This window comes from Lagopus leucura, unplaced genomic scaffold, assembly GCF_019238085.1.
Source record: "Lagopus leucura isolate 7727_CA_CO unplaced genomic scaffold, USGS_WTPT01 Super-Scaffold_100015, whole genome shotgun sequence".
Lineage (NCBI taxonomy): Eukaryota > Metazoa > Chordata > Aves > Galliformes > Phasianidae > Lagopus > Lagopus leucura.
In genome coordinates this window covers 3,010,582-3,027,041 of record NW_024962269.1, presented here as the reverse complement: position 1 = coordinate 3,027,041, position 16,460 = coordinate 3,010,582, and the positions used below count along the sequence as shown (strand labels likewise).

Genomic DNA, 16,460 nt, shown 5'->3' with positions numbered 1-16,460 from the left:
ATACACTCCTTTCCTGGGAGATATAGGAACTCTGCAAGGCTTTCATTTCTTTTTCTCTAAATTAGAAGCAAAGTAAGAAGAAAAAAAAGGAAAAGAAGCAGATGATGCATGGATGCAGCGGAAACGTCTCTTATTTTTTATGTTCAGATTTTCATTCTGCAGATCTACGGTAGAATCATGTTTGCCAGTGGTTGCAAGAGTTCTATCACATATGTAGGTTTAGTGGATTCAGTTTCATCTTTACAAAACAATCTTGAAGCCTGTCAGTAACCATTAGACCCTAATTGTAAGTACTCATTCTCTCATACACATCACTGCAAATCTGTACCAAATTTTCTTCTGCTCTTTCAGAGTGTATAAACCATTCCAAATATTTACTAGTCATGTTCATAGAGAAATTTTGAGTGTGAATGCAAAGCATTGCAAAATTAGTTGACGGACTCTCATCGAAACTTTATCTTGACAATAAGAAATTAGTGCATGATTTACATACTTGAAGACTGCAATCAGCAGGTTTACCAGCAGAATATTTGCTACCAAGAGGTAACAAGCCATAATAGCGGGAGTGAGCCAGGCCCCTGGTATGCACGGAGGGAGACGTTTACCATCCTCATCGTAAAGATTGTCTCCACAAGGAGCTGAAGAAAAGAGAGGAAAGGTATTTACATTTCCTGACACTTGAGAACAGACTCACTTACTGATGACGCACATGTAAAGTCTACCAAACCAAATAAATTTTGTCAGTTTATTTCCACTGGAGAGTATGTATAATTTCTAGTCCAAATTCTGCTTCTAACAGCACCATGCAAAAATTATTTCACATAATAGTGAATGGTTACATGGCTTGAGATTTAGTGCACAATGTATCTTCCTCTTCAAATTGACAAGGCTTTTTTTTTTTCCACAGTGACATTATAGGACAAGATCTTGATGTGCACATGTATAATTTCATACCAGCATTTTAAAAACATCTCCGACTAAACTTGCATGCGTATCTTTTCAAATGCATAAATGGATTTATTTTGTGGTTCAAGATTGCTGAATGTGTATCAGGCCTTCATCAGAGCTCTGAGTGTTTAAGTAGGCCCTAACTACTAAACAGCTTCTCCTGAGGTCTACACCTACACGCCCTACACATATCTGTCCTTGCCCAAGCTGCATCAGGTGTGCAGGTATCAGATTTTTCTCATGGATGGACTTTGGACCTATACTTGTCTCCTGGATAAAACCTTTTGTTTCAGCCCTGTCTTCTCTCACTGCAACCTGAACTCCCTACCTAGGCCTTGGATTATTACTTGCCTCGTCTTGTTAGCAATTAGCAGCAGCCATCTCTGAGAGACCGGGTCGCCCTGGGGAGGGCATTGCTCACCCTGGGTCCCTGCTCTCTCTTACCTTAGGGCCAGCCCTGCTCCTGTTGCTTCCTGGCAGATCAGAGCTGCAAATCTGCCCTGAATACCGAGTACTACTACACAGACAGAAATTGTTTATGATTAAAAAAAAAAAGTCAGTAAACCTTTATTTTTCCACTTGAAAAAAGTCGTGAAGTTGTATGCAGTTATTAACTTGTTCTTGAGTAGAAAACCTCAGTTTCTCGTCTTTTTATGCCCACTTTCTTTATTATTCACAATCATAATTTTATCTTAAGGAGAGTATAAAAGGGAAGTCAAATGAATCATAATATTACTCATGTGGACCAATGAAAGTAATGCTAAAAAAGCCAACAATACAATACCTGGATAATCGGAGGGAATTATTTATAACATGACAATCATGCATGATAATGTTTAAAAATGATTACCTTGCTGGCAATCCACTAGAAACAAATCATAGCAATCACATAAGCTTGACTAAAACTTTTGATGTGCAACATACATTACAACAGTTTTCCCCTTCTTTTCAGATAAAACTATTTTGGTAGCAAAACAACTCACACATGAATATCAGATGAACCCTATAATTAAAATGTCTAGTGAAGATCTAGCATCTAGTGAAAAGATTAATGAACACATTCAGCTAAATGAGATAATCAGCTCCCCAGATAGACTTACGATTGATTTCCATGGCATAGACTGAATTGCAGCATTCCAATGGAAAAAATGAAAAAGGAAGCAAGGAGAGAAAGAAAACAATAGAATAATATAGGGGAAAAAAAAAAAAAAAGAAAAAAAAAACAACAAAGAAGATGATTGAAAATATAGTTTTGCTGCCAAAAAAGTACAGAAAACTCAAATGTCATAACAGTAGAGACATATGTTTAGAAAAAATGTCTTTGTTAAAACTGCATGGTATATTGTAATTTCCTTTTCATTTTGTGTTCCCCAAATGTTACACATGGCAGCAAATTCATGACATTAAAATAAACCACAAAATGCTGATGGCAGATGATCATTTAAACACACAAAATATTTCAGGCAACTAAACAAAATTGATAGTCACCACAAACACAAAACAACTCAAAGTTACCACATGAAATCATTGTTTCAGCTATTAAGGAAACATTTCTCACTTTTATTATTATTATTATTGTTTTAAGGACCATCTTAGCTTTGAGTTCATTAGCTGTTTCTGCTGAATAGCTAAGTTTCCATTAACAGTCATGAAACTGATGTCATTACAGTACAGTATCACTAAAGCTCATTTAGATGGCAGTATAGATACTTGCTCCCCAGCCCCTAAACAGTGACTGTAAAAAGAATCACAGCATTCGAAGACACTCAACTCAGAATATGTTGCTATTGAATAACACTAACTTGTTGATCATGGACATCTTCTGAATGGAGTGAATCAGACTGAAGGCAGCATTAGGAAAAGCATTACCAGCAAGCGGAGGGAGGTAGTTAGTCCCCTCTATCTACCTTGGTGAAACCACATCCATACTAGCATATGGACATTACAAAGAATGTAGAGAATATCCTGTGTATACTGTTCAGAATATACGCAGCTCATTGAAACAGTGCTGGAATAGCAGCTTGTACTGTTTCAGATAAAGTGCATTATGCACACTAAAGAAGGCCACCTGCATGTCTGAGTGTACAAATTTCAAACACTAGCACAGAACTATCAGTAACATGACAGTGGCAGTGTCCATCTCCTCAAAAACAGACCTTTTTTTTTCTTTTTAAACTGTGCAGCTTTTGTACATAAAATGCTATTTCCACAGCTGAAGCTAATCAAGCTGATTATTTATTTATTTATTTATTTATTCTCTTCAACAGAGAAACATGATTGATTTGTGAAACTGAAACATTTCTGGAAAAATTGGTACATGTACCCATGCTAATATAATTGTGGACTCTCATTGCTTGTGCTACCAGCTGGAGATGAAAAACCATGTTACCTATTTATCATATCTGTTTTTGGCTCCTGTGCAAGGTATTCATTTTTTTTTCATTTTAGGTGGGAAGTTTCTTAGTAAAATATTAGTTCAAGAGAAAGTTTAAGAATGATCTCTGCTTATTTCTGCAAGTAAACAGAACGTTTAATACTGTTGCCCACCAGATAGGCAAATATTCCAGACTATATCACATTCAGTGTGGACTGAACTGGAATTTTTGGTTAGAGGCAGGACATGCATGTGGGAAATAAAAAATTCATTAGTCTCTGGAGTCTGTCACAAGAAAACCCTCAAATGGACAAATACACTCTAATTCCAAATTAAAAGCAAGCATTAATTTGGGTCTGATCATCTGCCTCATAAACAGGAAACAGAATCTTACTATGAATTCTACTCTTACGGTCTATCTGGTCTGCGAACACCTCTCCATAGATCATCCAGTAGGGCATATAGAAGATGTTCCGAGCTAGTCTCCAAGAAGGCTCCTCATCTGGGTGCAGGATTGCTTGGCGTGCTACTCCAAAACTCATCAGAACCACAAGCATGATGACCACAAAGTAGAGCATGTCAATCATCTGCACAAAGAGACCATACAGATGTTCCTATCATCACCAGTTAGTACAGTGACATCAACCTATCTGTTTGCCAAAGTGCTGTAAGGTGAGCAAGAAAAGTATCACACATTTTCCTGGATAATTTTCCTGATGTTGATCTTCAAATTTAACTACTGCTCATGAGATAAAAATACGTAAAAAGGCAAAAAGAAGTCATTTAAAGAAATAAAGGTTCTGTATTTTTATAAAAGACTTAACATGGTAAAAAAAATTTGTTATCCCTATTCTCTTTTCTATCAAGTGCACTTTGCTCTGCTTTCAGCACAGAGTTTTTCTGTGGTGATAAGGAGGTGGCAGTCTTTGCTGTATAATTTACTAACCATCTTTCCAATCATCATGACGTAAGGTCCCAGATATTTGTTCACACCGAAGATATCTAGTACTCTAATGTACCAGAAAATTATATCTACACAGTAAATTACTCTTCCATAACCCATGTAAGGCTGGTTCTGTAGGCGAAGAACTGCTCCTATCATAAATACTGAAATAGCCACCAGATCAGTAATATTCCAGTATTCCTGGAGCCAAACTTTCACTTTTTGACTCAGCTTTCCAGGCTCTGACATGAGAATCTGAAATAAAAATTAAGAAAGACGTAATTAAGAAAAATGTGAAATAACATTTCTGAAGTCATAAAAAAAAAAATAATAAAATAAAATCAATCTTGTCACATTCTTCTCTCTCATTAGAGACCACCCCTATTTGCAGCAAAATTTGCCTTATTCTGGAGAGAATCCTCCAGAGGGCTACAAAGACAACTAGAGGTGTGGAGGATCTCCCTTATGAGGAAAGGCTGAGATATCTGGAACTGTTTATGCCAGAGAAGAGAAGACAGAGAAGATCTTATTAACACTTAAATATCTAAAGGGCAGGAGACAAGAGCATTGGGCCAGACCATTTTCAGTGGTGCCCAGAAAGAGAAGGGGCAATGGGCACAAACTGGAACACAAGAAGTTCCATTTGAACATGAGAAAAAGTCTTTAATTTGAGGGTTACAGAGCACTGGAAAAAGCTGCCCAGAGAGGTGGTGAAGTCTCCTCTGGAGATATTCAAAACTCACATGGACTATTTCCTGTGAAACCTACTGTAGGGATCCTTCTTTAGCAAGGGTGTTGGACTGGATAATTCTTTTCAAGGACTAAGATGTAAGTATGACTATACTTTACCTCTCTTACTTTCTCTAAAGCCAATGTCACAATGTAGGAGATGACAATCCATTCCTGGACAGATGGCCACCGTTCCATCCGCACCAAGATGATATAGTTAAATAGCATCAAGTAACCCAGGTATGATATCTATAAAAAAGAAATCCTTTATAGACTTTTGCGACATCCACATGAACGCATAGGCTATGCATGACAGTTTCAGGTGCTGAAGGCCTACTTGTGAAAGGAAAAAGTTTTTCTTCTCTGAAGAAAGCGTGCTTACGGTAATGCTCTTGCTACTACAGCTGGCATGCAAACTGGTAGAGGCCATTGGCCTCCAGCAGCGTGGTGTGATTCAGGCAGCTGCCTATTTGTTGAAATAAGCAGTACAATGCCAAAACATTCTAAATCAGGCCCCTTTCCCCTGGGGCATTTTTGATATACTCCAATGTAATTTCTTTACTCCATGAAATTGTGTTTAATACTTTCATTTGAAATTCAGTAGGAATTTATATTTTGAATTATTATCACTGACTTCAGAAAAATAGATGATTATTCAGTGTGCTAAAACAAAAGAACCCATACATAATACAATGACATACAAGATACCACAAGTGCTAACTTAGCATAAAATGAAAACAGTATCCTTCATGTAGGGCACACACAAAATTCAGCAGTAGCAAGAATATTTAGTTTTTATTAAAAAGGAAATATTTCTTGATGTGCTAAAAAGAAAATGAGATGATTGCAGTTCAGATTGGCTTTAATTACTTGAACAGGAGAAAAGAATTTATTAAGCCTTAGGGATCTAAGGCTAAGTGCTTCCATCAAGATTGTATTTGACAGAATGAATGGCAAGCACTGATACTACAGCATTGTTTGTTGGGTCCTACAGTATATTTAAAAGCAGAACAGGATCCAAAGCCTTTAGAAAGCAAGAGGATCTAAACTAGCTTGGAGTAAGTGACTGAACCGTGCAGCCTCCTTTAAAGTGTGTTAGAGCTTTAGGAGCTGACAGCATAAGCTACAGTTATTTGTTCTATTTCACTCTATTTTTCTCTAAATAAAGAGAGTGCTTTACTCATCAGATTCCATGAAAATCACTGTTATTTATGTTTTATGTGGTTATTATTTTTACATCACTATTAAAACTTTAACTTTCATAGGCATGAGAAAAGTGATCGCTATCAGTTTAATCACCAGACTTACTGTGTAGAACCAAAATTTGACAATAGGAGCATTATAGAATTCATAGATCTTTGTTCCAATTGGAAGGCTGTTTTGCTTTTTATTTGCATTCTCTTCATCCCCTTTCCGGGAACCTGTGTCCACGTTTGCATCCTAGAAGACCACAGTTGTCAGTTTACACCAATACACACATCAAAAACAGTAGCTTTTCTCATTTATAATATCAACCACTAATTACCAAATGCTTCCTCTGAGCAACAGACCTCCTGTTGACTTTTTAAAAATACAAAAACTGTGAACTATAGTAAATCTGCAAATATGCAGATAATTTGCATGCCCTGGGAATCCAACCTATATACTCTTTGCAGAACCAGTTGACATTTTATCCAAAATGACCCACAGCACAGAGAAACTTAGGAAACTCAGCACTCTTACAACCGGGAGTTACAACCTCCTGATAAACTCCAGTACTGACCACATTTTCCTCCTCCTTTTCTTTGCCTTCTTCATTTTCTCGTGATGTCTGGTAAGAATAATCATCGTAACTGCGAAACTCTAGGAAAAGGATGGTTGGAGGGAAGAGAATCCCCATTATAACCTGTTCAATAAGAAAGAATTCAACTCAGACTGCAATATTTATTTAAAAACTAATAGATTTCATAAAAAGGCAAATCTGATAACCAATTTTTTCTTTTGCATAGCATTCAAGATACTCTCCTATCTCCAAACCTACAAAAACAACGTAGGTAGTAGTAGTAGTTTAGAAGCATAATCAATAACCTGTCAATTGAAAGACTCCATTTTCATGAATCCACTGCACATAAGAAATTGTGCTCCAGAATTAGAGTTGACCAGAGAAATGAAACAGTAGCAGTTGACAAAACGTTTCAGGTTTCTTACTGGACTTCACAGTTACTTTAGTCAACTGCTGTAATCATAATTTTTAAAGTTAAAAAAACTTGTGAAAGTATAAGGAGCTGTGCAGATAGCACCCAGAGAGTTCTACTATATGAGAACAGAGATATAAAAACACAGGCATAAGTACAGAAAAAGAGTTAAAGAAGAGAGGAATGCAGGTAACAAAACTAGAACATCAGCAGATGATAGCACTGTCATGGTAGGTCTTTACAAGAATGACAGCAGCTACCTTATAGAACAAAGAAGAGTATATTCACATACAAAGTCTCACACGCAACAAACACTGCTCTGCTTCCATAACAGTGGCTCACTCATATTTGTATTTTGTGACAGCCTTCTCATATTACTCTTTTCTAAATTTTTTCTGCAGATCCACTGATCAGGAAATACAAAAATCAGTACAAGGTGCAAAGTAATTGAATCACAGAAGAGAATAAAAATCACACGATTTCACACATCGTGATTTCACACATTTCATTCTTATCAAAACTGAATCTTAATTTTGGTCTTCTGGAGCAATATTAAGCAACACTCAGAAGAATCTGTCCAAGTATAGATTCTTTTCTCTCTAACCCCACTGTGTGTACCCATAGAGACGATACTTTTGCTTCTACTAATTAACTTTTAATTAGTTTCATGTTTTTAATGAACAGATTTTATCATTCATTGAAAGCTACAACTTTGCTTTCAGATCCAATCATATTAAGCTTTTCATAGATCTTTTTCATACGTCATTTTCCTTTGTCCTGGTATGTTGTTCCTTAGACTTCCTGAGCTTGAGAAAAAAAAAAAAAAAAAAGGAGATTCAAAACAGAAAACGTTCTTAAAGCATCTTTAATTAATAAGCCATTTTTTCTATGCATACACTATATATAATATAGCGTTAAGTGCAACAAAGTGTGTCTTTGAAAGCAAATGCAGAACAGAAATACCTTAAGGCCTGGGTTTTTTCGCATACGTAGTCGCCCCATCCACATATCTGTTAAGAGCATCTGGCTGCACGTGTGAGCAATGAAGTCCCTGTGTTTAGCTGCCACAGCCAGCTTCAGGCAGGTAGAGTTACTCCAGTTTTTTAGTTCGTAGGTCAGTAGTTTCATGGCAATCTGCTCATCGTGTTTGTAGGACTGATCCAAGAGTTCAACAGCTAGCTGGCCAAAATCTCTGTAACATGCAAGATAAGTCTGGTGAAGTTTGATTTGGAAATCTGTGTTTGCTTACAGTTGGGATTTTCATTCTTTCATATGGGGTTATGTTTTTCTGTACACAAGGACAAGAGCAGTAGAATCTCAGGCTTGATTTGGGATAGTTCACAAAAGTTCCAAACAAATTTGGAACTAGAGAGAATTAGCTTAGACCAAATGATATCTTAAGACCAGTTTACCTAGATCATCAGATGGCCCTTAATTCATATGAGCACACCCTCAAAATAACATTGTGAAGTAAAACTAGCCAGTTTTATAGAGAGAAAAGGTGAAGAAAGAATATGCACTGCCAGAAAAACACAACACAAATCTTCTTGCTAGCATTACCTTTAGACTCTGAGCCAAAAGTTCGGTTTGTTTACTGTTGATAAACAGGCTCCAGACTGCATTCTTTGAACCTGCAGTCTGGAAATTAACTGTACTCTACTAAAAATCAAGCTTCTCAGCAGGTCAAGACAATTTCCTGTATCAGGCAGACATGTACTATGCTCTGTAACTACTAACTTTGAGTTGTTGTCCAGATCCTGAGAGATGTCATCCACCAGTTCACTTTCAGAAGACTCATGTGCCATAGATTTGTACAGCTTACAAGCAACAAGTGCTTTGGCCATAGTTTCCTCCCCTCGTTGCCAAAGGAAGAGTGCCATCTTTTGCCTTTTCATCAGCACGGCCCATAACATCAGTTCATGAAATGGATACTGAAAGCGGCTCACTTCTGGGTCGTCCACATCAATATCAATCTCTTCCTCCTTTTTCTTCTTCTTCTTCTTTCCTTTCGTAGGAGGCTCATCATCCTGGGAAGAAAACAAGATTCTTAATACCAATCTTTATCACCTGATTTGATGACACCATGGACTAAATGCATATCGAGAGGTTATGATATTAATAGTTATGCCTTTTCTGTTGCTTGCTATTATGCCAGTGGAAATAAAAATATGACGAACATGTGACCAAGCATACTTAACACAGGTTAATGTTTTATTCAGAGAACCATTTTTTACAGACTTAATTAGAAGTTACTTCTCCTAGATACGTACAGTAGAACTTTATTGTTCTGAAGCCTTCACTTCACACTGCATTGCAAGCGGATCTCTACTGCATGTGTAATTGCATCAGTGGAGTGATAAGGAATTAGTATTTAATGAATTCTTCTGCAGTGCAAATGGAGCTTTACCAAACCTGAATTCACTATAAAGGTTCTACTCTAAGTTTTTATTTGATATATCTGTATCCATTCTTGAAGAATAGTTCTGCATATCTTACAGGTATCAAAGCAGTATTCAGACTGACATGCAGGTAGAGAGAGTGGTTAACATGCAAAGGGAAAAAGGCAGGCAGACAGCATTCTTAAGAACAACAAGATACTTAAGGGAGTGTTCACCTTTGAATAAGCAATCTCCTCTTATGTATGCTGTGCAAACAGAAGGTAAAGTATCCTGTTTCTTAAAGGGATAGAGAGGATGGGCCATTACTACAGGAACCAACATGGGAGTAACTGAAGGGAAGTACTGACAATGAAGCAGGATCCTGAAGGGAGAAAAACCATGTTTGGGTAAATAAGGGTTTAAATTATGTAGGAAGAACATTGCATTTATAGGTGTAGAGAGAGAGCTTATCACCATTGTAGGCCTTGATTCTGATCTCAGAAGAGGACTGCAATTAAATCCCATCCTACAGAACTAGATGATCTTAAAGATCCCTTCCAACCCAAACCGTTCTTCAATTCTACATTTCTGTGGATCATTTTTTGATCATGTAAGTAATCTCAGCCTAATAGTCTCAGCACTGTTTTATTACAAAAACAAACCCAAACTTAGGCTTCAGCCTTACTCCTCTGGTTTCCGAACAAAACTCTTCAGCTCAACATTTAAATAAGCGTTTCTCTTTCAGCATTTCTAAGAACTGCAAATGTTGACCTCTATTTCTTACAAAAAATTTAGGGGGTCCTAAACTGCATGCAAGTGAATAAAGTGAAGAAGAACAGAACATAAAATCTCAAATGAAGGGCCAAAAATCAGGTCCTCCCCACACTAGGAATATCAAGTCAAAAGGAAACCCTGGGTGGGAAGGACAAAGTACTAATGAGTCTACACTTCCTGTTTTAAAGCTTTCAACTCTGGAACCGAAAAACAAAAAATTGGAGATGCATCAAATTACTGACCTCTTCAACAACAGAAAAATTGATTTTTCATTTCAACTTTTCTTCCTCTTGGAAGAAGGGAGTAAGCTACACCCACTATCAAATGGAGAAAGTGCTTCAATTTGTGCCATATACAGTATTGCCCACTGGAAGAAACAGGAAAAATCAAAATGTGCCTTTAGGGAAGCACTAAGTAGCCTACTTGTGATCAACACTAATCAAACAGGTCTGCACTACTGAGGTGCAACAGGTCTGCACTACTGAGGTGCTGAGCTTTTGACTTTCATCCGTCGGACAATAGGAAGTTGATCACAGAGATTAAATACAGCTTAGACTTTGTAGAGAAGAAAGCTGCTTATCTGCTTGGGGAAACAGAGGCTTTTGTGTGCAGGTAGAGTACCTGTTGAAGGTAACACAAGCAGTATGTACATATATTGAGTTCAAACGCTATGAAAGCATTAATATATGCTTTATGTGCTCTATACTTCATAGAGAAAAGTCCCTGGACTCTTTATGCAAGTACCCTCCCACTGTATATTAATACATTTTTCAGAAAAAATAGAAGTATCTGCCTCGGTGATGAGCTTTGAGGCATCATCTCAGACTTGATCTTGATCCATTCAAAATTTCTACAGGCACACGGGTAATTGAAGCAGGGTTTTGGTTCAGTTTCATCTCTGCTAGCAAAGACCTTTTTTCAGTGGAAAAGAGCATTTAACATGCTACAACACAACACACAACATATTTTTTTTTACTCCACTTAAATGTTGTCTCTATGATAAAACCTCATTTGTGTATTAATTATTACTTCGTGGTTAAAGGAGATTTGCCTACACATAGTACTGCTGGGAAATACTCTTCCTTCAGTATCACCAATGTTCATGTTTGAATTGTTTAATCTACAGTACATTCCAGCAAATAATGTGTTATTATATAATAGTGCTGAAAACTGCCTATGGATTACTAAGCAAAGCTTTAAGCAGCTCTGAGGACCATACCAACAAAAAAAGTCAGAAATACTTCATAGGCTGCTTGCAAAACAGCTCCTCTCTAGCTGCAATTTACTTTAAGCCACAGCAACACTGAAGAAGCTAAGAGCAAGAGCACAATTGTACCAAGAAACACACTGATAAAACCAGTATTTTACAATAAAACCAACTTACCTCCATCCCTAGTAGTTTAAGAGCTTTTGGCTAAATATTAAAATAGAAAAGAAAATTAGTTAGGAGGGAAAATTCAAAGACTAAAAAATGCAAAGGAAAAACACATTTTGATTAAACTTACTATTCTAAATAACTGTATCAATAATGGTACAATTAACTAATCTTCTCCTTAATTGTATTTCCTGGAAGGCAATGGGTTAGAAATTTTTTTCCATCCTGCACTCAGTTGAAATCTTTTGATTAAGTTGGAAGAGTTAAATGAGAATAGAAGTCATTAAATTTTCACAAAAAGTAAAAAATAAAAATGATGCTTCTGAACAGAAAGAGGGTAAATGTACTCATAGGAAACATGGAAAAAAAAAAAAGAGAAATACAACACATCTTCAAATGTTTTCCATAAAAATATTTCCTCTGTTCTATAATGGAATCTCTGATTTACATTTTCCGTAAAAGGCTTAATTGTTTGGTCAATTAGATAGTACTATATATATACATATATATACATACATATATACACACATACAGTATTCTGACTACAGAATAGATTACTTTGGGGTTTGAGTAGCCTTCTGATCATTTGAAGCAGTTGCTTTTTGTAAGCAAGCTTCACTTGATCTTCAAAAACCCACAATTCAAACAAAAAAAAAATTAAGTAAGTTAATGAAGAGAATTATTCTAACTGCATAGAATAAAATGTTTAACAAGGGTCCATGCTTGATATTCTTATAATTGGTCTATGGCTCTGAAATGTTTACTGAGATTGCAGTGGTTTCTGTAGAATACGGTTTATGCTCATAGCAGTTCCTTATAGGGACTTAATTATTTGGAAAACAAACCTGATGTGACCAATAGAATTTACAGTTCAAGTTATAACATCAAGCTACAACTTAAAGAAGGAAGAAGTAAGTACACAGGCAAGGCGGTTAGAAATACTTGGGTAGTAAACTACTTAAATAGAAGGCAGTTCACCTCCAGATCAAAGTATTTACCATCTGCTGGCTGCTTCTATTAACTAAAGTGTTTTATGGGATCCTTACATAACTGTACCACTAGAAGTTCAACATCAGTCTTACAGCATTTCTTTAGCATTGGACATGTAGTATTTCACAATCATGAAGGAACAGAGTACTGGTTGTTTTTACCATCAGCGTGATGGCCACATCCAGAATTAACTCATTCTTACCCTCTTTGGTCCAAATAAATTATTATAAAGAGTCCGAAAACTTTTTCTAGTATAGTTGCAGCGATAAGCTCCACCCATGAGATATTCAAGTACAAGACCAATATCTATTAGGCTGATATGATAATCTGGTGGAAGATTGCCCTACCAAGAGCAAGGAAACAAACAAAAGAACAAAATAAGAATTTAGAACAAGAAAAAATAACATACATGAAATTTATATTGGTGCAGCAGTAATATTTATAGGTACTTATCTCAGTCTCTGATTATTTATACAAAATTAATGAGAACCAATTCAAATGATAAATGTTTGGGGGACAGATTGAATTTTTGGAAGTATTTATAATTGAGGACAATTTTTCATTTGTAATTTACTTGTACATTGTATCAGTATCAATACACGTCCCAGTTGTTTGCAAGAGCTATATTGGTGAAGTCAATCTTTATGTGACTCTTTATATTGACCATTATTAATCCAACATAAAAGTATGATTTGCTTAATTTCATAATGAAGATCAGACACACTCTACAATTTATAAAAATTTGCATTTTGCCACAATATTACCTACAGAGTTAAGAATACAATTCAGATAATGATTTAGATTTATACGTAGCCCAGAATTAAAGAGAAAAGCCTATAACTTCTACAATCACATGTAAGAGCTAGATAGTTGCATTAACTCTTCTAGAAAAATAAGCTGAAAACTGCTTTGCTGTTTGAGCTATATCCTACAACAGGAACTCATTCTACAACACCACTGAGCAGTAGCTACAATGAAAGAACTATATCCTAAGCAAACACATCACCTCCATGTTAACCCAACTGAATCCCCGAGACTGCCGCTGAATGAGTGAGCCATGAAAATGCAATGAAGAGACAGACAGAAAGCAGAATGCAGAAAAGCATTAGTGACAATCAAAAAGACAAACACCAAATGAGGTAAGTTTAACTGTGTAGTATGTCAATACGAATTATGCATCAACTCAGTACTGCACTGATTCCCACATTTAAATCTCCATGGATAAATGGGAGTTTCCTTTCAAAAAAAAAAAAAAAAAAAAAAAAAAAAAAAAGGAAGACTATTCCTTGCAGTTAAATTTTATGAAATAAAAGCTCCAAAACCTCAATGAGAGTAAATATATAACTCTGTCATAGATAATGAACTAATGAGCATGTAGTGGAAACAAACAACATATTTAGGTTTTGTAGCACTGAGACAAGACAGTTTTTCCCGAGTAAAAGTAGGATTGCTCGGGAGCAAACTAAAAAACATGCAATGCAACATACAAAAGGGAAGAAATTCTTTGCTGGGGAGTGCAGCTTCTACTAAACCTAGCAGGTCTTTCAGTCCTCCTTTGTAGTACTCAATTTGGAGTCTACTGTGAAGAAGAAATAATATCTAAATCTTAAATAATACAACACACTACTAGCAGCTTTTCAACTACAAAAATTAGACTGATATCATTATTTACCTCAAGTGAAAAGTCATTTGACTTCCCTGTTTTCAATAGCTATCATCTAATTTCACTCCTGCTGTGCTTGCTTTTATTGTTGACTCATATTATTAGTGCAATAATGCAAATGCAGCTTTTAAGCTTACCTTTTTCACATCTCTGACTAGCAAATGCAGTGTATTTGGAGGACCCAATCTCTGAAACAAAAATTATTTACTGTCCATTAGAGCTTCAATAATTCATATTTTACATAAACAAAAATGACACTGTAAGAATTTAAGGCATCTATGTGCCATTACGTTCTACAGGGTTGAAAATAAGGAACTAGGCTACAGTGACATGCATAGTGTTAATCAAGAGTTGCACAGTCCTTTTCTTATAGCCCTTTATGTGGTAGTTCAGGAGCCTTGATTCAAGTCACAGCTGCTGCAAGCCTAGTCATCAGGAATGTGCATATGTAGGGAAACATCAGGACGCTCATATGATAGCAGTGGCTCCCTCTAATGCTATTCACCTTCTATTTACCTTTAAGGCTCAAAGCTTTTTAGAAACCAAATCATTTCAGAAGCATATATCAGAAGGAAGAGAAGAAAAAGGTCATTCCTATACAGTAGAAAAGATATCACAGGGCATTTTTTACTTCTACTCACTCACAGTATTATAAAGTTCTTCCAGTCGAGGAATAGTGAGGAAATGTTGCATGTTAACTCCATTCTCAATGAGTAGTTTAACAAAGTCCACTCGATCCAGAACCAGTGCATCCAGCATAGCCTGCTCCAGCGAATTCACCTGAATCACAGAACAGAGAACGTGAGATCACACAAGCACAGAAGATGTGTCTGACCAACAACCATTACTAGTAAGTAATTAGTAAGTAGTAAGTAACTAGTAAGTAATTACTAGTAAGTAATTTTCATTACTTTAGAGATTTTTTTCATTACTTTAGAGATGCCCAGTTTCCAAATATGCTGATGATGACTAATCATTCATTAAGGATCACTTCCCTGTCTTTCACCAACTCACCTACTGGTTTTCAAAAATGTTGGTCACAAAGTCTAATGGATCATCTCTTAATATTGTCTAAAGGGTTAGAATGCAGTGATAAAGGTGGAAAGGCCTTGAGCAGCAGCCCTTTTGATGCATGATCCCGATTTCAGACAACAAAACACCAATCTATTGCAAATGGAAGGTGAAACACATGGACAAGGTGAAACTTAAGTTTTCTTCACTTGATAAATATTTTTATAGAGGGAGGATGAAGATGTTCACTAGCGTGCTTATTGTGTTCTGATAAACGTAGGCAAAAAGAGGCAGCAGATAGGCACTGACTTGTACTGTTGTGGTACAGCTGCATGTAGTGCATGTAGGATGAGAAACATTCCTGGCTCAAAGACTGAACAGCAGCACTCCTGCAGAATTCTAATGTCAACCCTCTGGAAATGTGCAAATGAGCATTCTGTAGAGTGAAAATGCATGTTTCCCTCCCTCGCTCTTTGCTTTCAAGGATGGCTTAATCACCTTAGTTGAGTGATCTGAAAGCAGTTAACTCCTGCACGGAAAATGGATTTGTTGAATGGAATATAAAATTGAGACTGGAAACTACTAAAACCCTACAAGAAATTAAAAGTGAGATTATCTAAAATCTCCTTTCATATGGATACAGGTATAGATATCTCTCTTATAGATGGCAGAATACCATCTGCACCATTTTGCAAGACACTTAAAAACTAGTACTGTCTGGATAATTCAGTCTCCCATGCAGTTTCATAGAAGGGTAAAGCCCACCTTTGCAAACTAATAGATAGGCATACAGAGAGAGGGGGAAAAAAAAAAGCAAACAAAGTTTTCAACAGTTTATTACAAGTACATTCACCTCACCCAGTTCAAGAGTTCAAGCTTCCTTGGATCTGTTTCTTCTTCTGGCTCTTCTTTTACTTTTCCTCCTTTTTTCTTCCCCTTTCCTTTTGCTCTGGCTGCTTTAGTCTGAACTGCTGGAGATTTCTTTTCCTTCTCAGGGGCTGTACCATCACTAGCTGTAAGGCTTCCTAAAGGCTTAATTTAATAATGCACAAGTATTAGAAATCTACTTAATTGTACTACCACTATTTTATGAATACACTG

At 36.4% G+C, this 16,460-nt stretch overlaps 1 protein-coding gene across 1 annotated transcript in view; it reads right to left on the bottom strand.

Annotated features, from left to right (window-relative positions):
* Positions 1 to 16,460, bottom strand: part of TRPM1 (transient receptor potential cation channel subfamily M member 1) — a 75,453-nt gene that overhangs the window by 6,354 nt on the left and 52,639 nt on the right. Inside the window, exons 11-24 of the mRNA XM_042875858.1 lie at positions 16,218 to 16,391; positions 14,994 to 15,128; positions 14,486 to 14,536; positions 12,888 to 13,028; positions 11,705 to 11,734; positions 8,906 to 9,195; positions 8,132 to 8,360; positions 6,757 to 6,879; positions 6,303 to 6,434; positions 5,115 to 5,243; positions 4,269 to 4,520; positions 3,735 to 3,909; positions 2,049 to 2,069; positions 494 to 638 (exon numbers count right to left, since the gene is read on the bottom strand). Coding sequence (XP_042731792.1) covers positions 494 to 638; positions 2,049 to 2,069; positions 3,735 to 3,909; positions 4,269 to 4,520; positions 5,115 to 5,243; positions 6,303 to 6,434; positions 6,757 to 6,879; positions 8,132 to 8,360; positions 8,906 to 9,195; positions 11,705 to 11,734; positions 12,888 to 13,028; positions 14,486 to 14,536; positions 14,994 to 15,128; positions 16,218 to 16,391 — 2,027 coding nt within the window. The remainder of the gene's footprint in view (positions 1 to 493; positions 639 to 2,048; positions 2,070 to 3,734; positions 3,910 to 4,268; positions 4,521 to 5,114; positions 5,244 to 6,302; positions 6,435 to 6,756; positions 6,880 to 8,131; positions 8,361 to 8,905; positions 9,196 to 11,704; positions 11,735 to 12,887; positions 13,029 to 14,485; positions 14,537 to 14,993; positions 15,129 to 16,217; positions 16,392 to 16,460) is intronic.